Here is a 25782-nt window from a genome sequence, read left to right as displayed (position 1 = left end):
TAGCTGATGCATACATTTCTGGTTATGGTGTTCTCTCCTCCTCGAGGAGTTTCCTACGAAGCTTCCTTTGTCTGTTACTTATAATACTAGCAAAGTTAGCTAGTTTTTGTCGAATGCAATGGATGGACACACCCTCCTCATATTACAGGTGTGGGCATTGCAATCTTGTCGTTCATAATTGAAAGCTTTTGGTTGTACTTGCAGGTACTAAAAAGTGAAGTGCAAAATGAGCTTCTAACTTAGCTTAAATTGATATGCTTCAAGCAGCTTCCTCCCACCTTCCTCCCACCTTCCTCAAGGTATTCTCAACCATTAAAACATCCAACCTTGTGTACAATACTAAATAGATTTTTTCCAACGAAATACTATTTAAGGGTAGAGAGACAGATAGAGGAATAATGAGGCTTAGAGTAGTTTATAGTAGTGGAGAAGGATAGTTCTTAAGTTTGCAGAATAGGAGAAGCATATTTCTTTAGGAATATATCAAAGATGCCATCAATGATGGATGTTGATGAGTCTATCATTGAGGGCAATTGGTATTACGGTTGTCTCTTTAGTCCTAAGAAAAGAACTACCACGGAAGCAGTATTTAGTACTGATGCACGTGACAATAAGCATACTGACGTAGATAGGATATATCATGACATTACTGATGATGAGAAATCCAAGCAATTATTAAGAGAAGAAAGTGGTAATAGTAGTAGTCCATGTTTTGAGTCAAGTGATTCCAGTTCACCTAAAATCTTCATGGAAGATGTAGAAGAGGGGGATGAGTGTCTTGCAAGTATGTTTAGCTCATTGGATGAAGATGGCGATGGAAGAGTTAGTTCAGATGAGATAGTGAGGTTTTTGGAGAGATTAAGTCTTGAAATGCCCAAAGAGGAGGTGGAATTAGCTGTGAGATCAGTGTCAGCATGTGGTGATGAGTTTCTCACTGCCATGGAGTTTGGTGAGTTTTATAGAATTGTATTTTCAAATGAGGAAGAAGTTGATATTGTGAAGGATGAGGAAAAGTCAATCTGCGAGGCATTTAATGTATTTGATCAAAATGGAGATGGGTTTATCAGTGCAATGGAGTTAGCTGATGTTCTGTCCCGATTAGGATTTGTGGAGGGGAAGGATGTGAGTTGCTGTGAGAGCATGATTGAAAGTGTGGATTATAATGGAGATGGGTTTGTGGATATTCATGAGTTTAGGCATTTAATCACCAGAACTTCCTCTGCTTCTAATCCCTGTCTTCAATGGCTAAAATAAATATTGTAATTGTCTCTAATGTGTTGCTATAGAACAATAGTAGAGTTAATTTTGTGGCTGCTATAGTTCACAGTTCTCTGTAGTTCACTGCAAATGACATTGTTATAGAAATATTCACTGCAGTGCTGATAGAAATTCAGTTGTCCATGGTATGTAAGAGAGAATTCTGTAATTGTCAGCAAACGAGCAACTCTGTGTCTTTCCAGTTTTAAATATATCGTTTTCTCTATGTGTTCTTCCAGTAGAGGCGTTACTTAAAATTTTAAAGTGTTCTTCAAATAATAGGAATAACCACTTGGTTTGATTTCCGAAAAATAGCAACATGCTAATAATAGAAAAACCACTATATTGAGAAATATTACAGAAATTTATCAATGTTTATTTTCTGTTTTTTTTTAATAGAAATTATTAGAATATTTTAACATATTCATGTTGTGTATGAAATAGCTGAATATAGTGTAAACATAAAACCTTAACTTAATAATATGAGGAATGTGCAAAATCAATTTTATATTTGAATAACCATAACAATGATCTAGTGTTCATACTCTTCCATTTAACCAAGAGACAAATGCAAATGTTAGTAGATTATCATTTTTCTTATATAAAGCATCTGAAAATCACCTATAATTGCTGGATAAAATATCTCAAATTATATAGTGAAACAATATGAGTTCCAATAGATAATATTTGATGTATTAATTGAAAAATTTACAATGGATAATATTTGATATATTATTTGAAAACTTTACCTCAAAAAATATTAATATCCACTAATGATTTTCACATTTTAAAAATAAGAAATGTATTATCTCTATTTTATGTTATTGTGACTGTGACTGTAGAATCAAAGCTCGCTCTCAATAGCTATCTACTACATAGACAAGACCCTACATTTGTCACAGACAAATCTCTATCATATTAATTGTGATTCCAATAATATTAATTATAAGGACCACTTAAAAAAAAGTATGTGAGACAAAATGGCATTGATATGTTAGAAACCCTGACAAAATTATTATACTAAATCTTACAAGAAAACAAAACTTAAACGTCTAGTTGGAGACAAGTGGGGAGGGTTCTATTTTATTTGGAGTAATAAAATAACGCCTCCACAAAAACTAAAACATGACATATTTCATGTATTTACCCATCATTTGCATGTCAAATTGTTTCAAAAATGGATTTTTATTTATGAACATTTTGATGTCATTGTAGATGCCTCTCGGCATAAAATGTAGTTATGCAGCCACATTGAACATGGGCTTCCACACAAAAGACTGTCATTTCTAATTTACAAGGATATGATTCTTTACCAGCTATGTAAGCCTTAATGTTTAGTACGAATAGTTAATCAATTTTCATTCTATTAGTAAATATGGTAAATTTATCTTTTTGATCTTCATAGATCATGAAGATTAAATAGAAGAGACCTCCCATGATTACTTATTTGAAGTTTTTAAGTTTTTAAATTTTTTAATATAGAATTTTTAAATTTTTTGATTATATTTAATAATTAAAATATTTATATATGATAATAATTTTGGATATTTAGGTAAAACCTAATTGCATTAAAAAAATGAGGGGTGGAAATTCAATTGATAGTTTTCAAAAAGGGATAGACATGGACCATCAACATGATCATTTATTTAATTTATTTTAATTTGACCAATCTAATATATAATTGTACATTATGTATTTTGTATATAATTGGACCTATGCACCTAGCCTTGCTTGCAACTAATTTCAATTATTACTTAGCCATATATTAATTAGCTTATCTATTTCATTTTCTCTTTAATCTATTCCTCATTCATAATCCAATCTTACTAGACACAAATCAAATCTAGCTATTAGAATCACGTTATGCTAGCATGTGCATGGTTGTCCTCACAACTCCAATCTTGATCCTTTTAATTTTACAATCAAAACCAAATATTTAGTTGAATAACCCTAGTTTACACTTTGTTCCTAAGTTAACTTTGTACAAATCTCAACAATTTGATGTTAGGCTTCTATATAAATAGATATTCATTGTATTCAATTCTAATAATATAATACACTACTTATCATCTAAAAGTAATAACTAGCACATGCAAATAACCTAACAATCATTCTATAATTCATGTCTATGTTTAAAGATTGTTTCTATCAAAATATTTTTAAATACTTCCAAATTGACACAAAAAAGCTCCAAAATGTAACAAAAAAAATCACTATCTAGTACCCTACTTTCCAGAAAGTTCATAGGAGAAATTTGTGTTATCATCAAAATCAATTTTGCATGCAACAATTAGATCCAAAAGTGTGAAAACGAAAAAAAATCACTATCTAGTAGTCTACTTTTTAGAAAGTTCACAAGAGAATATTGTGTTATCATCAAATTCATTTTTACATGCAACAATTAGATCCAAAAGGGTGAAGTCAAGTTGACATATAACAAAAAAGAACAATTTGCATTCATTTTGGTTATCAATTACTATTTTCTTAATTTTGAATATTATTTTATATTATATTTAATTATTTGTATTAAAATTTTGAATAATAAAAGACAATAATGGCTGATAGAAGGCATTTGGGTTCATGGGCGGATGTGGGCTGGGAAGACCCGCCTCATGTTCTGCAGTGGGTCTAAACGAACAATAGATGGAAGGACATGGCTATATAGGTAAACCAGAGCAGAAATAACAAGGTTTTTCGGTCAGTTTCAAAATACTTTCAAGACTTCTTTCAGAACAAACACAGTGTAGCATGGAGGCAGAATAACAATGGAAGGAGATTCACTCGAGGGCATTTTAATAATAGTGCGAATCAAGGGAATTTTGAGAAGCAATTTAAGGGATTTTCGGGGTAATGCTCTTTGGATCTGGGCAATTAGCGAACGTTTGCTAGGGTTGTTGGTTTGGCAAATAAGGAGACCGCGGCTGGGGTTTCTATTTCTTCACAATAGGTGGGAAATAAGGTAAATGTGAACCTCAAAGAAGCTAGTCCGGAAAAGGTAAGTACGATACCTACCGATCCTATTCTGTTGGGGGTTTTTTCTTCACAGGTTTGGGCTCCTATCTCTTGTATCAATCTTTTGGGTTCCTATGTGGATAAGAAAGTGAATTGTTTGCATACAAATGCTATTTCTGGGGAAATTTGGGGTGATCAAATTAGTTCGTTAAAGATTTATCATAAATTGTAGAAAAGATGGGGGGATATGCATTATTTTCAATTATTGTCTGTGAATGCTTTTATTATTGTCCTTGATTCTCCTTCTTTTAGAGATGAGGTATTAAGAACTTCGCATCATTGGTTTGGAAAACCTTTAATTTCAATTGCAGCTTGGAAACCTTTTTTTGTACCTGCTTGGTCTAGTTCGAAACTTATTCCTTTTTGGTTTGGTTTACCTAAAATTCCTTTTGAATTTATGGATCTGGATGTTCTTGAGCATATTGGAAATACTTTTGGAACTTTTTTAACATCTAAAATGGACTTTGTGGAGGGAGAGGTTCTAGTAAAAATGTGTGTTCTTATTAATCCTAACAATGTTTACCCCCGTACTTGTAATATCAAGTCTCATGATGGTATTTGGAGCCAATCAATTGAGAAATTAGATACGGAGCTTCTTAAGTCTCCTTTACTTTTGGATGCTCCGTTACTTATGGATTTTAAGAAAAACTAGTAGGTTGTTGGCTCTATCCCTAAATCCCTTAATATAGATAGTTTGTCGGTGGGACCTTCGGTTGAAGGATGTGGAAATGTCTCTTCACATAAATTGGTAGAAATAGGTGACATTAATCTTGAAAATAATCCATTGTGTAGTTCTGGGAAACCAAATGATCACACTTCAAGTTCGGTCTCACTTTCATCTTTACTGAAGACATTTTCTAATAACAGGGGTATAGTGATGGATAGTAATCCCCCGATAAATGGAGTAGATCATCCATTGACATTAGATTGCCCTAAGATGCCAAATAATCACATAAAGGGTAAGGATGACAATTTATCTTCATGCATTCATAAGGAGGTTTTGGATTCTTCAAAGAATGTGAATTTAGATAAAAATGCAGTGGTTGATATGGAAACTATTAAATAGGTACCTGCCATAGGTTTTCCTAATGATGCTTCTTTAGTTCAGGAAATTAAGAATTTGGTGTCTAATAATTCCCCTCTGAATGTTGAAATTAATATGGCTAATGAATCTTCCTTAGGGAATAGTAATCCGTTAGAGGTTGTCTTTGTTATTATGCCAGATGAGAATTTGGTTCAACAAGTAAATGATATTTTTAACAATCATGCACATCAGATAGATGAGGGTATTACTGATAGAGTTGTTTGTTCAATTGATAATGATTTGGGGGGTATAAACTCGACCCTTCCAATTTTTGCATCTGCTAATCCTTTTACGGTTTTGGCTACAATAGAGTTGGGTTTTGAAAATAATCCAATTATCCTAGCTTCTCCAAAGTCATGCAAGAGTTTACCAATTGTCCAAACAACTCTGGTTTTTTCACCATCAGTGGTTTCTCCTAGGAGAGGTAGGCCTCCAAATAATCTTAAGACTCAAACGGAAATTGATGCTGGAATTCAAAAGACTTTGTCCCTTTCTCCTGCTAGTGGGCAAAGGAGGTGTTTGGTCTCTCTTCATAGGCCTAAGAAAACATGCCTAACTCCTGTAGGTGTAAAAAGAAAGAGGAGTAAAAGATTTGTGACTAGTCCTCCTGTGATAAGATCAGGGGCTGTGAAACATAATTTGCAAGGTTGCTTTGGGGAAAGCAAAAATTCTCCAATTAATGGGAAGAGGGGAGCTTCGGCCTCCCCTTGAGGACGATGAGAATTATTTCTTGGAATGTTAGGGGATTAAATGCCCCTAACAAGAGATGCTTAATTAAGTGTGATATTTTTATGTTGCAAGAAACAAAGTTGTCAAAGGAGTCTGCTGATTTGGTTTTTTCATCTTGGAGAAGGTGGAATTTTCTTTCTTCTCATGCTTGTGGTGCTTCAAGAGGTTTGACACTACTTTGGAATAATTATAATATTGAGGTACAGTTAGTGGCATCTACTACAAATTAGATGTTGACTTTAGTTATAAGCAAGATTTTGAAGGTTAAATTTTGGCTTTTTAACATTTATGCTCCGTTAGGAATTCAAGGTAAGAGTAAGTTATGGGGTGAAAAAAAGAGGATTTCTTCTCCCTTAAGACATGGTTCTTTTATTATCTTCAGGGGTGATTTTAATGCTATCACTGATTTCGATGAGAAAAGAGGAGGTGTTTTCCCTAATAAAAGGATTATGGATGACTTTGGGGATTTCATTTCTCATATGATCCTTTTTTATTCTAAGCCTCATAATGGGGTTTTCACATGGACAAACATGAGAAGGGATTTTTCTCAGATTGTTGAGAGATTAGATCAGTTTTTGTTATCTGAGAATTAGATTGATTTAGATTTTGAACTCTTTTCCTCTATTCTACCGGTCTCGAGTTCTGATCATTTTCCAATTTTCCTTTCACTTATTGAGGATATAGCTTCATTTAAGTCTCCATTTAAATTTGAGCCCATGTGGTTTAGGGATTCTTCCTTTTTGCCAGTGCTTATGAAATGGTGGAATTCTGCTCCTTTTTGTTCTGGGTCCTGTATGTTTCAGATTGCTAAGAAGTTAAGTTATTTGAAATTGAATATTAGGGAATGAAATATCTCACATTTTAAGAACATCTTTCAAGAGAAACAAAGGATTCAAGATATGATTGAGTTTCTTAATACTCATGTGCTTCAACATGGTATGGTGCCACAAGTTTTTGATGAACTGAAGTCACTAAAATTACAGCTTGAGGAGGTGTTAGCTAGAGACAAAATCTATTGGAGACAAAAATCTAGAGAGTTATGGCTTTCAGATGGTGACAAGAACACAAATTTTTTTCATTCTTCAACTAAGATTAAAAGATGTAAGAATAGGATATCTTGTATTCAGTGTCAAAATGGGAATTTATTGACAGACCCGGAGGACATTACTTCAGAGGCAGTTAGGTTTTTTGAGTCATTATTATCTTCAAAAAATGGAAATATCAGCAATGATATTATATCTAATATTTCTCCTTTTGTATTTTTGGAAGACAATAAGATGTTGATGTCTCCCTTTTCCTTAGAAGAAGTTAAGAGTGTTGTCTTTTCCATGAATCCAGATAAAGCTCCAGGACCAGATGGTTTTACTCCTTTATTTTTTCAGAAATGTTGGGATTTTGTGGGAAATGATGTTTTATTGGCTCTCGAGGAAGCTAGGAGAAATAGGTCTATTTTAAAAGAAATTAATACTACAATGATTGTAATTATTCCTAAAAAAGAGGATACTAATACTTTTGCCGACTTCCGCCCCATTGCTTTATGTAACACTTTGTATAAGATATTTACAAAGGCAATTTCCCTTAGGTTGACAAAAATTATACCTAGGATCATTTCATTCGAGAAAGGTGGTTTTGTTCTTGGAAGGGAGATGACAATGGGTACAATTGTAGCACATGAGGTGCTGCATTTTATTTCCACCCAAAGAACCCCGACCATGATACTTAAACTAGACATGATGAAGGCTTATGATAGAGTAGAGTGGGGAGCTTTATGTGTTGTTCTTGAGAAGTTAGGTTTTTCCGAGGCCTGGGTCAAATGGATTCGTGCATGTATTTCTTCTGCATGATTCTAGGTTTTAATTAATGGTTCTCCTTGTGGTTTTTTCACTTCCTCCAGGGGTTTGAAACAGGGAGATCCCAATTCTCCCTTTTTGTTTATTCTCCTAGTTGAAACCTTTAGTTGGGCTATTAGGGCTACTAAAGTGGGGGGGATTTGGAATGGTATAAGGATTCAGAATATTCCCCAAAGTATTTCTTATTGTCTCTTTGCATATGATACTCTGTTATTTGGACATGCTTGGTTAGTTGAGGCAAAAGTGATTAAAGGAATAATACATAATTATGCATCATTTTCTGGTTAGAAAGTGAATGGTGATAAATCAAAGATTTTCTTCCTTAATACATCACAACTAGTTTAGAATAGGTTGCAATCCTTTTGGGGATTTGAGACTGGAAATCTTCCATGTACTTACCTTGGGATTCCTTTCTTTGTTAAACATGATAAGATTGGTTTTTGGGATGAGATTATTTTGTTCATTTCTAAAAGAATTCTCTCATCGAATCATAGATGGCTAAATTTGGCGGGTAAAATTGTTCTCATCAAGTCTGTTTTGAATGTTGTTCCCATATATCTCATGTCTGTTTTGAAGTCTCCAAAAGTGGCTATTGTTCATAATGGTAGAAAGCTCAGATTCTGGGAAGAAGTATGGAATGGACACACACCTCTGGTGAATATTAGGGATTGGTCTCCTCTAATCACTATTCTTTCCTCCCTTTGGGGTGTTTTTGTAGCAGATTATTTTGAAATTGTGAGTAGTGGACCCCTTAAGCTAGCTAGATGGAAGTCGATTGATTTCTTAGATGTTGATCAAAGTATGAAATTAAATTTTGAGAAGATTTTGGGGGATAGAATTGTATTTTTTTTCTGATTCTGAGGATGAACTTATTTGGACAAAGAATTTTTCTAGTAAGTACACTATTAAAGATGGTTACAACTCTCTTGTGGTTGCTAAAGATTTATCATCCTGGCCTTATAAGTTGTTTTGGCATTCGGCTTGTCTTCCTAAAGTTGGAGCCTTTGCTCAGTTGGCAATTCAGGATAGAGTCCTTACAGGTATGAGACTGGACATGCTTGGTATTACTGTTGTTTTCCCTTGTGTCCTTTGTAACAAAAATTTGGAATCTTCTTCACACCTGTTCCTACATTGCAATTATGCCTATGAATGTTGACAATGGTTGTTTAGGAAGTTAAATATATCCTTTGTTATTGGTAAGGATCTCATTTCCCATTTTAGATCTTGGCCCTTTATGTTTGCTTCATATTTTTATGCATTCCTTTGGATCATATCTCCATCTATTGTGATTTGGAATGTTTGGCTAGAGTGAAACAACAGGATATTTAAAAAAACAAGTTCTCTTGTGTTTGAGGTTCTATTAAAAATTGAGTCTTCAATCTCTGAGGTTGCTTTGTCGTTTATTTATAAGAATTTGTAAAATCTTACTTCTTTTTCACACTGGGATAGTAGAGTTACTAGAGTTTGGAAGATGTTGTCGGTTTTACCCTCTCATGATTCACTTTTAAAAAAAGAATGATGCAATAGGTAAGAGATGCTCTGCTAGATGGAAACCTCCTCCGTAGGGGCACTTTAAACTAAATTTTGATGGGGCCTCTCATGGTAACCCTGGGCCGACTGGGGTAGGCATGGTAATTTATGATCACAATGCAAATTTTATTTAAGCTAAGTATCATGCTATTGGTTTTAAAACTAACCATTATACGGAATTTCATGCTTTGTCTTTTGGATTAGATATGGCAATCTCTTTGGGAATTAAGGACTTAATAATTGAAGGTGTTTCTATGGTGATTATTCAATGTGTTATGAAAAAGAAATCAAATTTTTGGAATTTGCAGTATATACTTGATCTTATTTTACAAAAAATAGAATTGTTTGAATCTTTCATGCTATCCCATTGTTACAGAGAAGTTAATAAGATTGCAGATTATTTTGCAAATTTAGCCATTGATAGCAATGCTAATCAGTGAGAGGTGGGTTTTGAGGAAATTCCTTCTAGGGTATGGGAAGGTTTGCAAAAATAGTTATGTGATTTTCTTGAGTAATGTTGATGTAAAATTTTATGATGATAATTATCCCCACTTTCCCCTTTCATTTCAAGTATCCATGTTCGCTGTCTGGAGGAGACTTCAAGCTCATGGTATTTGATACAATAGTGTTTTTCCAAAGGTTTTTTGATACTTTCTTTTTTAGCAGGAAGGTTTTTGGCTCATGGGATTTGGCACAGGGCTTTTTTAAAATTTTGTCTTCTTCCATTGATAGCAGCTGTGGAGTCTACATTTGAAAATTATCTGATGGGTTTTACATATAAGCTCTATGTAAAACTGATATTATATGTGTTGTGACCGCATTTTGTATGTGGTTTTGGGCGGGGTGTATAAACTAATCTGTTAGATACTATAGGTTTATTTTATGAGTTGTGACCAGAGGTTTTCTTCCTAGGGTTCTTTCCTCTGGTATGCTCTTTGAATCCTGTGTAAAAAATAAAAAATATTAATAAAAAAGTTTAGTGGAATAATCCACTTTTATTGAAAAAATAAATGAATTTTGAATAATAAATTTAATTAAGCATATATTTTCCATAACCTATGAAGTTAGTAAAAAGTGCTTTAAATTTAATTGTATGTATTTTGAATTGCATTGAGCGATGCATAATGAAAAAGATAAAGTTTATCCTCTTCTTGATGATAAATCATTAAGTATAGTGCTAATGTCAAATTAAAACCATACACAATTGAATCCAAAAATACTATCTAATGAATTTTTAAATACCATTTCAATTATATTTATTAATTTTATTAATCTATATATTTTTATATATAATAAATATTTTTTAACTCAAATTTAATTTAAATATTAAACTCAAAATTGTACTATTAAAAATTTATATTCCTTTATGATGGTGATACCATCTTTTCAATTTGTTTTCAAAATCATCAATTTAATAGATTTAAAATAATCCTATTGCCTCATTTCAAGTGAGAGACACATATGTGGACTTCCCTTTTAAGAGGTAGATATTGAGGATTATTTTATTTACAACAAAAAATAATATGATACGATCAATGTGACACTATACTTATCAAATAAGTGATGGTTATAAGAGGAAAATAAAATAAAAATATAATGAAGCTCATCATCAATGCTAAGTCATTACAAAAATTCATGTCATCAAAGTTGTTTCAATACGGTAGTGTACAAATTTTAGTAATGTACTCCATGTGGAGTGTCTATTTTGTATTAATAAAGCAATAGCTGATTCAACTAGGCACTCTAGAAGTTTTTAGGGTTAAAATTCATGTGTCTCTTCCCCTCTTCATCCATGTGGAGTTTCCTACAAAGTTTCCTTTGTCTATTAATTAGAATGTTGGCAAGGTTGGTTTGTTTTTGTTAAAGGAAATGATGGATACGCCCCTCTCATTTTACAGGCGTTTCTAACTTCCTCATAGAGTGAATACAAAATGGGCTTCTATCCTTAGCTTCAATTACCTTAATGATGGAAAAATGCATTATGATTGATCATGATTGTTGAAAATTTGAATTCTTGATTCCTTGATTGCAAATCAATACTCAATTGTCATTTTGTGCTCAATAAGAATTGAATCATGTAGGTTATTATGTCTAGTACAAATGAGAGAGGAGGTTGTATTGATATGTAACACCTTTTTAAATTTAGTTTTCGAGGAAGGCTGAAATCAGGGGGAAATTTCCCACTACTTGCAAAGTTGACATTCATAATTAAAAAATTGTGGCCAAACAATTTGGATGGGTGTTAGGTCCCCTAGTCTTAGAATTTTGAACCAAAACATAGGTCATGAGTTTGGAAGTGAATCAAGTTTATAGAAATCATCCCAAAACATAGCATATAATTAGACATGAATTAGGTACGTTATGCACAACCAATAAAGTGGGTTTAAATTGATTGTGAAATTGTAAAGAGATATTATTACTCCACTACATTTAGCCACAACTTTAGTGGGAGCATGAACTTAGACTTACACTCTTGGTAAAGTATGAAAAAACCAAGGATACTTTGATCAAGAGATCAAATAGACAAGACAATACAAATATTGGCAAGGTGGTAGCCCTCAAGACTTAGGATCTTATAAAACTATAATATCAAGGTAAAAGACAAGTACAAAGTGAGAAACATGATCAACATAGGTAACATACATGGAACATGCAAAAAAATAAGGGTATGGAATCTAGGGCTAGTAATATCCATATAAGCTTACAAGGAGCCATATCAAAACACAAGGCATGACCTCTAAGACCAGTAAGAATCATTTGATTATTACTCCTAGGGTCATGTTACAAACAAATAAAGAATGGCTTCTAGGCCCAATAATATTCTTGGATACTTACTAGGAGCCATGCCCTTAGAGGAGTCATAAGTATTAAGGACTAGCAATTTTCTTTATGCTAGGTGACTAGTGCACAAGTGGAGGTCTCACAGGGGCTAACAAGTTGCATTATTCTATGTGATATTCATGCTAGTGAATATTACAAGTATAAGACAAAATATTCTATTTGTTGGGAAATCTTGGATAAGATACTACAAAATGGGTGCTATAATCTAATAATTAACTTATGGTGTATGGTCAAAATGTACAAACTAGTCTTGTGGTATATTGATAAAGTGAAAAGAAAAGAGAAATGTATGCCCAAGTACCTCAAAGTGATTTCATATGACAATTGACAAAAATCACTTTAAGGTAGTATACATTTAAATACATGCAATTTACAATAGTTAAATACTTCTAAACGTAGGCAAGTCAAAGACAAAAAGAATATATGCTAGAGGACATAAGGGATCCATAGAACTAGGGTCAGTATGTACATAAGATAAATAATGTATATTAATATGATTATTTTGAATTGAAATCATACCCCAAATGAAATATAACTACAAGTACAAAGGAGGAAGAGCACACAAGATGACTTTGCATTGATCATCCCTAAAAACAATGCAAAATCACATCCATGACACAACATGTATACAACATAGAGAAGAGTCAAGACTCAAATATAACTACGAATATTAATGTGATTATTTTGAATTGAAATCATACCCCAAATGCAATATAACTACAAGTACAAAGGAGGAAGAGCACATAAGATGAACAAAGGGTCTTTCTGGGTCAACATGGAAGAGACCAAAAACTCTTAACACTTTTCATCTTCCCTAAAAAACAATACAAAATCACATTCATGAGACAACATGTATACAACATATAAAAGAGTCAAGATACAAATATAAAGTATTTTCACAATAGGATTGGTTTCTTTGTACCAAGATACACATTAGACACTCTAGAAAGAGGGGGGGTTCTTGATCTAGGATGTGGTTCACTTGTTACCTATGGGGTAGGAAGAGTTAATTTTGTATCCATAGATTTTGAAGGATTCTTAGGGATAGTAGTTGGAGTGGTTCCTAAATGACTACCTAAGGATAACTTAGTTATTCTCTTGTCTTTAAACATTTGGTAGTATAGAAATATATTATCTCATGGGGTTTGATTGGTTGAGATTATTGAGAGAAAAAGTAGTCAAGTGTAAAGTTTGCATGTCTAGACAAGGGATAGAATCAAATATGAAATATAGTTTGTAGTTATTCTTGAAATGAGAACATCAAATACTTATGGATTTTAATAAACACTTTAGATTTATCACAAATATCTTGATACAATTTATATATTTAAATATATTCTTTTGTAATCGTATTAGCCATACATACTAGATCAATAAGCACCTGATATGTTGGTTTGTCATTAATTATATAAAAAAATGTATATCGGTGCATCATGTGTATTAATAAAGTTATTAATTGGGGTAAAGGTGATACTAGGTTTACATTTAAGCTTAGGTTTCACTTGCTTAGGACAAGGTTCTATCACACTCACTAGACATTCAATTTGGTTGGATTGGATTTCATTGTTTATATAACCAACATTATTAAGCTCAATAATATTTTTGGAATGGGAAGACGAAGGATTGGTAAATATTTTCTAGTTTTGATTAAGTGGTGCTATAGATTTATTCCCTTTATAATTCACATTGTCCACTTGTATAATATTAGAATCAATGGGGTATTGGACTTCATGTCTAAAACACATACACCACTTAGTATGATGTCTAGGAGTATGATGATATTGACCAAAGTGGGTTAAATGAAGGAGGTAAAGGTTTGGATATATCTATGGGATGAATAGTGGAAAGTTTAATCAATTGAAGCATAATGAAATGTAAGGACTCAAAAAGTTATGAAAAGTTTCTATTCTTTGGACAGTAATAAAAGTGAGTTACAATAGAAGGTTTTGTAGCTACAACTCATGTTTTCAAAATATTAGAAGTGTTAGACACAATGCACCACTGAGAGGGGGGTGAGTTAGTGGTTCTCAAACTTTTCCCTTTAACAATTCTATGTGAGTATACTGGTTAACAAATCTAACTCAATGTAGGCTTATCGGTTAGTGGGGAGACTAATCACAAATGCATTTACACATAAAGGAACATCACATAACACCAACATATATGAGGAAAACCCAAGATGGGAAAAACCTTGGTGAGAAATGGTGCTGGAGACTACTATTGCAATCCAACCTCACAACCAATCTCTGATTACAATATTTAGGGCACCAACCCCTGATAGTTTAGGACACCAACCCAAGGAGCACCAACCCCTAATAGATTTATGGGTTACAACCCAAAGGAGCTACAACCCCTGCACTAAGCACCTACTCAGTGAGTACATAACATAATCATTTACAAGTTAATAGCCTTGTTACAAATGGATAGAAAGACTCTGAGAAAGCCAAACTGGTGAAATCCAGCAAGACCTACTACTCGTCGAAGGTGATAAACAAGGTATTGAGATGGGTTTTGTTTGCTGTGATGCAATATGTTACTCTTGATGGTAGATACTCTCATGTTTATGGCTATCATTTTGTGCTCTTGAATCACTTCTACCATAAAGATATGGTGTCTATTCCTTTCTACCTGTATAGTTTCTTAAATACTAGTATAAAGGACTTTAGGGCTAACCTGAATAGAAATCCACCCATGCATGAAGGGTTAATGTTGCTTTTATACAACCATGTCAAGGCCACCTCTTTTTAGCACTCTATCACTGAGCTATCAGACTCGGAAGAGGAGTCTGATATCGGATGACAGTAAAGATGAGGGGTCTAATACGAAGATGAAAGATGATTTTAACAGGGATACCTCCGCTAAAGGAACCAGAAAGGGGAAGGATAAAGATATGGCTTCCGGGTTGAGGAGGAGGACAACTGGTTTGAAGAAGATGATGAGGATGATTATGGTATGGAGACTTAATGTGAAAATTCTATCCCACCACCCAAGAAGAAAACCAAGTGCAGTCTTGTTATCACTAAAATCAGCCCGGAGAAGGAGGATGGTACCTCAAAGACCCCTTCTACTCCTTTGGATCCTAATAGAAAAATTTGTGGTATTGAGAAAGAGGGAAAGAATGTGGTGGAAGATGTGACTCTGCCTCCTAAAGACAATGTCATAGTTGCTGATGTGGAGGCCCTAGAGAATAATGCTATTTTTTTTCAGAATTTAATAAAGATAGTAGCAATTCTCCTATTGCCATGCTTCATACTGCGAAGAATGGGGTGATGGAGTTTTATAAGATTATAGAATGGGTCTACTTGGATATTGAAAGTTTGAAGACTAAACAAGAGGATTCTTCTAAGAAAATGGACATTCTAGAAGTTGTCAGGATAGGTAACCTTAGTTCTTTGCCTAATTATCTAAAAGAATTAAAAAAAAGCCATTAGTGATGCGAAGGCTATTACTGAAGCTTATGGTAACCAATTTAAGGCTGTGGAGGCTAGGTTCAATGAGTTGGAAAAGAGGCTTCACAGTCATGAGAATACCCTGAAGAAAATTGGAGAACAAAGCCAAAAAATTCTGAAAGCCTCAGTTGATAACTTCAGAGTGATGATTAGTAAACTATAATAGATCTAGTTGGAAAATAACATGATAGATATTTTTGAGGATAAGGACTTGACCCTTGAAGGTGTGGCTGCTGGACCTGGTAAAAGAACCCAAGCAAGTATGAGGAAGATGGCTCAACAAGCTAAGGTTCTGGATGATCTTAAGAGTGCTGCTACCTCAATGGTCCAACTAGAGAAAGAAGCAGTGGAGCTTCTCAAGAATTTTTCTTAGTTCTGTTGTTCTATTCTCTTGGTTGTCCCTTATGTGTCATTGTGTTGTCCATATGTTAATTTTGGTTCTCTTGTTGGCTTTTTGTATCTGCCAGCTGTTTCAGTTTGTTGTTATGTTCTATCTAGCTAGACATTTCATGTTTTATCTAATTTCTAACTTGTTGTAAAGGGTTTTGGGGTCCCTTCAAAACTTGCTTTTCACGTAATCAAAAATATTACTTGGTAGTTTAAAAAAAAATCAATTTCATATTTCAATATAAATGGCTAAGAAGAAGAAAAGTCTTGGTACTTGTGAATAGACAATTGTAAATTATATTATATATTTAAAATTTCATAATTTGTTATATAAGTTGCTACAAATACTAAGAGAAATTGGACATTATCTCTATTAGGATATAAAGAGTTACTTTCTTGTATAAATGAAATATATGCAAGGATAGGTTTGAGGAGCTTTTCTTTTGAGTTTTGCAAGACATCACAAGCTAGATGGGAATATAATGAAGAGAACCCACAAGGTGTATGAGGTTTTATACTATCCATATGACACTATTGTTTTGATTCTTGTCATAGACAATATTGTTTAGATCTTCTTCTTAAGACAAACAAACTTTAATTCATCCTACCTCAACCAATGTTGGTTTAATGATAAAGGATGGTGAAAATTGTAACACATATAGTGGTGCGAGGAATCAAAAGGGTTGGAGTTCATCAATTTAGTATTATTATTATTATTATTTTTAATTTAGAGGAGTTTGGATTTTAGTCTAGTGATCCAAAGATTATCTCTTTATAAGGTGAGCCTTTTCTATAACTTTTGAGGTAATGTGCAATAGACTTTCAACCATATCATGCAAAAAAATGGAGTTAAACCTAGGACCTAGACTACCTAAAGTAACAATCAAGAATGTATCAACCCTAGAAATAAGTTGAACATAATGCTATTGTCATGTACATTTCTATACTTCAACATCTTCCTATTATTTCATTGAAGATATCTCATGTGTCAAAATAATTGACATAGTGTTCCATAAAAAATATATTTTAAGATTCTTTCCAACATTAATTATGAGTTTTTTGAGTTTGAGCATAAATATGAATTGAATGTTTAAAATATTACAAATTACTATTAACGATGACCTTTGTGATGTTTCTAGCATGGTTTAATTAATTGAACACATTTGAAGATGTATACTATTATTGGATGTAACCTAATGAAGGGAGGGTTTGAGACATTATGGAACTATGAGATTGCACATTAATATTTTTATGTATAACATGTACTTTTTAGGTTGTAAGATATGAAATTTTCAATAGAAACTTCATAGTGTGATGTATCTACATTTTGAAGGTGAAAATGTTATTAGATCATTACTTTCATAGGAATGCATAAGTTATACTAGTTAGATGGTAAACTATTTATAGATTAGTTGTATTATTATAGTAGATTGTGAAAAAAACTATACCCTTTAATTATCTAGTCCTTGTTGAGTTTGAAATCACTGTTATTACAATGTTAGGTTGCTTGCTAGTTTTGTAATGTTGGATTTTGAAAAATGTGTTGGTTGAAATGTTTCTTCATCTTATGACCATTGGAATTAAAGTATAAAAGCCTTTTGCTACTATGTAGAATCACTTATTGTAAACCATTGAGGACACATTTATCATAAATTTAAAGTGTGAATACTATCTAATTTGTGAACTAGACTATTAAAGAATATTAGGTTGCATCATAAAGTAAATGAAACCAACATGTTAAGGTTATTATTAATAACATTTTCAAATGTATATCTTGATATGCTGATTTGATGGATATATTGTTCCTAGTTATCTTGAGTATGATTCAGACATTGATCATGATTAAAGAAACTTTATAATTACTATTGCATATCTTCCAAAATTCAAGTGATTGCTATTTAGTCTTTTAGATGCATGCTTTGTTTTTATTGAGAAGGATTTCATATTATAATGTGGTTGTGATATCAATATCATTGAATTATATTATGGTGGGACATTTCCTGGAGCCATATTAAGTCTTTTGCTTAAGTACTATATGATGATGAAATTTTTCCTATTACTACCATGTGCTCTAATATTACAAGATTTATTTCATGTTGACCATGCATAATTCCATTGTATGGATTTGATTCAAACCCTTGTCCTTATAACACAAATTGCCTAAGATGCTTAGTCAAGATGCTTAGTTGTGTATAACGATGGCTAATAACTGCAACCATTGTATGTAGAGGTAGTTTATAAGACTTGATCTTAGTAATATTTTGAATCCTTACATGTTGAATTGATTCATTGAGTAGAATCATATATAGTTGTATTTTTTTTTTCTACATGAACTTCCTAGGTTATGCTAGTTCCTGGTTTCTTTAGAGAAACCTTCCATCAAGGTTGGAAATCTAGGAGAGATATATGTTAGGTCCTTGAGACAATTGAGAGGTGGGAGGGGGGGGGCTGCGAATCAGTTGTTAATAAATTTCAAACCAAATGTAACTTATCCAAACTTAATGTTTAATACCAGTAAACCAAACTTTATGCTAATAGACAGTCTTAACAGTTAATTGCAATACCGATAAAGTTTAATCCATAAAACAGAAAGACAAAACACATAACATAGATATTTGAACGTGGAAACCCTGTAAGGGGAAAAAGAACAGTGGGAAGCCTTACCCACAATCAGATGATACTACTGCAAATAGTATGTGTGTACAATATGGAGTCTGCACATGCAAAAAGGTCAACTGCCTAGAGCTCACTTCTCAATCACAAAATGGGAGTCACACTGACTACAATTGGATGGTTAAATCCAATGATAATGTACTGCTCATAATAGCATCTTCATATGCTGGATTCAGTACTGGTTAAGCTCTGATTTGCCTTCTTCAAACCTTCCTTGAATCTTGAATGATGTCTACGTGTATAGCTCTACTAAAATTCGCATATACCTTAATATATTCCTCTTCCACACTCTATATCAATCTCACAAATGAGATCATACATTTATACCATAACCTAAGACCAAATGAGTAGGTCGGATCACTAAAGATATTACAATAAAATCAATTAAAAATGAATCAATATGTGATACATCATGTCGGCTCAATGTATTTACAATAATAACAAATTATCTTTATGATGTGTTGTGCTGATCTAGAATAGATATGCTTGCCGATGCATAACCTAGACCTATTTGCCGGTAACAACAAATATGCAAACCTAATTAGACCAATGACCAAATTACCAAAACAAAGTATCCAAACAATATCTTCGACATAACCAAGTAATCTCCAAGTCATTCCAAGTGTCGGTGAACAATATAACCTACCGGTGAGTCAGATACCATTGACTATGCATAAGTCACTGAACATGCTAGTGAACCTAACCAAGAAACTCCAAGTGATGATAAGTGTTGACAAGTATTGACATCAATGACAAAACCATACCAACATATCCAAAATACCAACAATCTCCCCCTTTGGCATTTATGGCAACACAAGATGGAAAAATCATCAAAGTGCCAAAACAGAAATGCCAAAAACCAAAAAACCAACAATCTCCCAAAGAGATCATTAACCAGAAATCAAATTACAGATATAGAGAGTAAAAATCTCTCCAACAATCTCTCCCCAAAAGATAATGTGTTTTTCCATAGATATCTCTCCCCCTTTGACATCAAATGCCAAAGTAATACAAAACTAGATTCAAACAAAATACCAACTTATCAATTTATCCAACTACTCCCCTTGAGAAGTAGCTCTCCTCATCAAAGCTGAAAAAATATTTCTCTGTTAATTCTGTCGATTGATGACAAACATCATCTATCTAAGTCTCTATCAGTGGGGGTATAACCCCAAGCTTCTCTCTGAGATATTCAAAAGTCTCCTTAGGCAAAGGCTTAGTAAAAATATTTGTAATCTACCCTTTAGTATTCACATAAACCAATTTCACTTCTTTTGCTTCAACATTCTCTTTCAGAAAATTGAATTTGATAGAAACATGTTTAGTTTTTGAGTGAAATACCGGATTCTTAGATATATCAATTGCTGCCATATTATCACAATAAATAGTTATAGGTTCCTTGCATTTTACCTTTATGTCTTTCAACATTTTCTTAATCCGTAATACTTGGGTACAATTAGTTGCTGCTGCAACATATTTTGATTTTGTTGTTGATAAAGATGCGCAACTCTGTTTCTTGCGCAACCAAGAAATTAATCTACTACCAAGAAAGAAAGCTCCATTAGTGGTACTTTTTCTATCATCTACATCTCATGCCCAATTTGCATCTGTGTATGCACATAAATCAAAATTTTCATCTTTAGGATACCATAAGCCAAGATTTTTTGTCCTTTGTAGATACTGGAAAATCCTTTTCACTGCTAATTCATGATTTTCTTTAGGATTACTCTAAAATCTTGAAACAATACATGCTACATTCATTATATTAGGTCTTGTTTGTGTCAAATTCAATAAACCTCCTATCATAGACTTGTACCTTGTTGGATTAACAGGTGTTGATTCATCCTTCAATGATAGTTTTGTGTAGGAGAAAAAGTGACACTAAGCAAACGGGCCCTAATCTCACTTTCAACCACACACTTGTGGAATACGAAAGAGCCTAGAGATATCACACAATTGGCTACTTCTTTTTGTAGAAGAGAGAGCCATGAGATACCTATTAGGATTTCTATTCCTTTGTTGCAATTTGAAAGATAAGATGATGCAAGTTCAATTCCCAACCCCAAAGTGCAAGTATGAACTAATAACAAGATTGCAGAATTGAACTTAAACTATGGAAAGCTATAAACACAAGAATAAGACAAGAATGCAAATGCGTACCCGGAGTCAAAATCTGAGTGAAAATGTTCGGGATGGGGGCGCGGGAACCACTGTCCTGATTCTGCCCCTGAAACTGCTCTGGAAACTGCTATTTTGCAACCTGAAAAGCTGTCAAAAATGCTGAAAATTGCTATCTGACAGAGGGACCAAGGTGCCTAGTGCCCCTGTCCCAGGGACCAGGGCACCCAGCGCCCCTGTCCTGGCAAGACTAGGGCACCCCACGCCCCTGTCCTGGTCTTTTGCTTTGAAATTTGGTGTGTTGTTCGGTCTCCATTTGCTTCTTCCAGATCTGTAACTTGAGATGTCGTCCGAATCCTGAAATCTGCACTTATATCTGAAAAGGTGTTTTGGGCGGCTATATAGGGTTTTGCCTTAGTCAAACCCCCGCTTTGGTGATTTCCACCTCCACGAATAGCCAAGTTGTATTGTAAAAGTAGTGTGTGTGTAGACCTTGTGTGTGTGCAAGATCCTAAAATGCAAGTAAGCAAACTAGAGCAACCTAGAAAGTAAACCCTAATTGCTTGTAAATGATAATGTAAATGCTCTAAATCAAGATGCAAAGTGATCTAAAGCATGAATAAATGATATATTGAAGCTTATGCAAAGACATGAAAACAACATGAAATCATACCCAACCCCAAGGGAGGGTACAAGCCAATCTTCAATCTGTAATCTCTTATTGCTCTTCAATGCCTTCAAAGCCCTAAATGAATGAATGAATGAAATTGATGAATGCTTGATGGATGGATGTTGAATGTTGTTGAAGTCTTCAAAGATCTGCTCTTTCATTGCATAGAAGGCCCCTGAAAGCCAAAATTCGGATCCTTTCAAATGAAGAAAGAGAGCTCTTATATATGAAACCCTAGGTCGTAATTTCAACTTTTGGCCGACCTAGAGATTGAATCTCCCACCAATTTCTTGGGGTTAAGATTTATTTTATGATTGGATCGCGCTCCTAAAATTTTGGGAAAAATGTCCGGGACCATGTGCACTCCGGGCGCCATGGTCCCGACAACTTTTCACCAAATTTTTAGGGCTGTCAGATATGATGATTTTAGAGAGAATCCTGAAGTTACAGGTGATTTCAAGATGTTATGACCCCCGAAATCAAGCCCCCAAGTTCAAAATAGGACCTAATTAGGGTTTTTGATTAAATGATGTATTGGAAGAATAAAATGAAAAGGGCACATTTTAACGAAAGGGCCCAACTTTATGATGTGGAGAATGATGAAATAGGACCTTAGACCTAATTAATTTGATTAATTAAGTGCTAAAGGGGAAATGTAATGCAAAATGCAAAATGCGTCAAGGCGGGTGCTAAACTAGTGTGAAATTGTACCACCCTAGCAAGTGCGTACAATTTACGATGCTACAAGTTTATCAGTTGTAGTCATAGGTGTACTTACCGGTTTAGAATTTTTCATGCCAAATTTTTTTAGTAATTCCTTCAAGTACTTATATTGACATATGAATATACCTTTATCAATCTGTGAAATCTACAATCCTAAATTTTTTTTTATCTCCCCAATCATAGACATTTCAAATTCTTCTTGCATCTTATTAGAAAAGTCTTTACATAATCCATCTTCTCCTCCAAAAATTATATCATCGACAAAAAATTCTATAACCAAGATGTCATCATTAGTCAACTTGAAATATAGATTTATGTCAGCATTACCTTTAGTGTAACCAATCTTCAGAAGATATTTGTCCAATCTAGCATACCAAGCTCTAAGAGCTTGCTTTAATCCATATAAAGTTTTCCTTAACCTGCAAACCATATCTTTGTCATTTGTCAATGAAAATCCATCAGGTTGTTCAATGTAGACTTATTCTTCAAGATCACCATTCAGAAATGCACATTTAACATCCATTTGATATACTTTATAGTTCTTGTGTGCTGCAAAAGCTAAGAATAATTCGACTGTCTCAATTCTAGCTACCAGTGCAAAGGTTTCATTATAATCAACTCCTTCTTTCTGTGAATATCCCTTACACACTAATCTTGCTTTGTTTCTGATTACCTTAGGTCATCTTCATTAAGTTTATTTCTGAATACCCATTTAGTTCCAATTACATTTTTGTCTTTAGGACGGGGAACCAATGTCCATGTGTTATTCTTTTCAATTTGTTCCAATTCATCTTCCATAGCTTTAATCTAATGTTTATCTTCACATGCCTCATTAAATAATGCTTGTTCAATTTGAGAAATTAAACACACCTCTTCATTTGCTAGTCTTCCTCTACTCATAACACCTTGATACTTGTTCCCAATTATTTGACTTTCAAAGTGGTTCAATCTTACATACCAGGGTGTTTTTACTTGCTATTGTTTTTCAGTCACTGTTGAATCCTCAGATGATGCTAGTGTAATTGAATCAACATTATGTACAGTTGTACTTATTATAGGTTTATTTGATATTATCTCTATTGCCGGTTCAGAGTCTATGTACCTTGAATTACCTCTAAACTATTCATTAATCTTCACATTTGCACTCTCAACAATTTTTTGCAATCTCTTATTAAAACATCTATATGCCTTTCTTTTAGATGAATAGCAAATAAATATTCCTTCATCACTTCTAGGATCAAATTTGCCAATATACTCATCTCTTCTAATATAACATTTGCTTCCAAATATTCTGAAATATTTAAGAGTAGGAGTATTACCAAACCATAGTTCATGAGGGGTCTTACCGATTTCACCTTTGATGTGAACTCTATTGAATGTGTAGACTATTGTATTCACTACTTCTCTCCAATATACATGAGGTAGATTTACTTTTGATATCATGCTTCTAGCTGCATCCAAAATAGTCCCATTCTTCCTTTCCACAATTCCATTCTACCGGGGTGTCCAATGTGCTGATAACTGTCTCCTAATTCCATTCCCTTCACAGAATGTATTAAATTCCTTAGATGTGAATTCACCTCCTTGATCTAATCTCAAACATTTGATTTTCTTACCAGTTTCATTCTCTACCATCACCTTGAATAGTTTGAATTTCTCAAAAGCTTCAGATTTCTCCCTGAGAAAAGTAACCCAACACATTCTAGAATAGTCATCAATGATTAGCATAAAATATCTATCTCCTTGTAAACTTCTAGTTCTTGCTGGACCACATAAATCAGTATGAATCAAGTCAAGAATATTATTGGATTTTTCTGGTATACTCTTACAAGATGTTCTAATTTGCTTTCCAAATTGACATTCCTTACATACCAGACTGTGAGGCTTACCAATCTTAGGTAAATCCCTTACTGCCTTAGTTAACTGATTTTCATAATGCAATCAAACTTAATATGACAAAGTCTCTTATTCCATAACCAACTTTCATCAATATGTGCAATCAAGCATGCTTTCTCATAGTTATTCAAATGAAAGATATTACCTCTAGTCTGATTACCGGTTGCAATTTCTAAGCCAGTTCTATTCATGATTGTGCATTTACCATTCTTGAATTGTAACTGAAAACTTTTTTCAACTAATTGACCAACACTCAAAATATTATGCTTCAAACCTTCAACATAGTAAACATTATCAGTATTGTGCTTACCATCAAAAGATATAGTGCCTTTTCCTTTGATCAAACAAGCTTTGTCGTCGCCAAATTTTACTAGACCTCCATTGTATTCCTGAAAGGTTAAGAATTTACTTTTGTCACCAGTCATATGATGTGAACATCTAGAATCAATGATCCATTCATCCTTATCTTCAATTTTAGCTCCCAGGGTATGTTCTATCAGTTGAACAGTAGGTGTCGGTTGATCTTCTGTTATAACAACAAAATCCCATTCATTGTCTGCCAGTTCTTCATCAGAATCATTAGTAACTCCTTCATCAACATAGTAACAAGATTTGTCTCTATTCTTCTTAAATCTATATCTCTGATATTCAGGGTTAGGCTTATATGTTCTTTTAGTTTCTTCTTTCAATATTGCATGTCTATCTGGACACCTAGATGCCATATGACCAATTTTAATGTAGTTAAAACATTTAAATGGTGCTTTACCTTCATACTTACTTCCAACTGGACCTTTAAGGATTTTCCTTGCAAATAGTGCTTCAAGTTCTTCCAGTTCTTCATTCTCTTTTCTGATTTCTTCAAGTTCTCTTGCATAAAGGGCTTTCGAATTAGATTTATTAGATGATGATGATGATGCCTTGAAAGCTAAATCTGTCTTAATTATAGCAATAGGACTAAATTCCTTAAGTTCAAAAGCTGAAATTTTTCCGACCAAAGTGTCTCTAGATATTGATGTATTAGGCATTGTTCTCAATTCATTTATAGAAGTTACTTTCATCTTATATGCCAGTGGCAATGCTCTTAAAACTTTAGAAACAATTTTATCTTCACTTAAGGTTCCTCCACAACATTGTATACCCAAAATAATTTCATTTACTCTTTCCATGAAAGCAGAAATCCTTTCATCTTCTTCCATTTTCAGATTTTTATACCTGACCTGGAAGCATTCAAGTTTTGCAATTTTGACTGTGGAATCATCTTCATTCAATGTCTCCAATTTGTCCCAAATAGCTTTAGCAGTAGATCTATCTGATAATCCCATGATTTGCTGATTTGATAATGCACTCAAAAGAGCTTCTCTTGCTTTGCAATCATTTTCCTCATCTTTAGCCAAGGTTGGTGGAATAGGTTGACCTTGAGTGAGAGCAATATATCCATTCTTTGTAACATCCCATATGTCCTTTCCAATACAATTCAGATGTGTCTCCATCCTGATCTTCCATATTCCATAGTTAGTTCCATCAAGTTTCAGACTATCCTTCCTAAAATAGTTAGAAGACATA

At 33.5% G+C, this 25782-nt stretch overlaps 1 protein-coding gene across 1 annotated transcript; it reads left to right on the top strand.

The window, feature by feature from the left end:
- Nucleotides 1-341: 341 nt before the first annotated feature.
- LOC131059946 (calmodulin-like protein 3) lies at nucleotides 342-1495 on the top strand. Its single transcript, XM_057993019.2, has one exon. It carries the CDS (start codon nucleotides 490-492, stop codon nucleotides 1252-1254), a length of 765 nt encoding a protein of 254 aa, XP_057849002.2. The 5' UTR covers nucleotides 342-489; the 3' UTR covers nucleotides 1255-1495.
- The last annotated feature ends 24287 nt before the right edge of the window (nucleotides 1496-25782 follow it).

The sequence above is a fragment of the Cryptomeria japonica genome, chromosome 7 (assembly GCF_030272615.1).
Source record: "Cryptomeria japonica chromosome 7, Sugi_1.0, whole genome shotgun sequence".
In the NCBI taxonomy this organism is placed as follows: Eukaryota; Viridiplantae; Streptophyta; class Pinopsida; order Cupressales; family Cupressaceae; genus Cryptomeria; species Cryptomeria japonica.
Note: the sequence above shows the minus strand (reverse complement) of the source record. Positions and strands in the feature narration are given on the sequence as shown.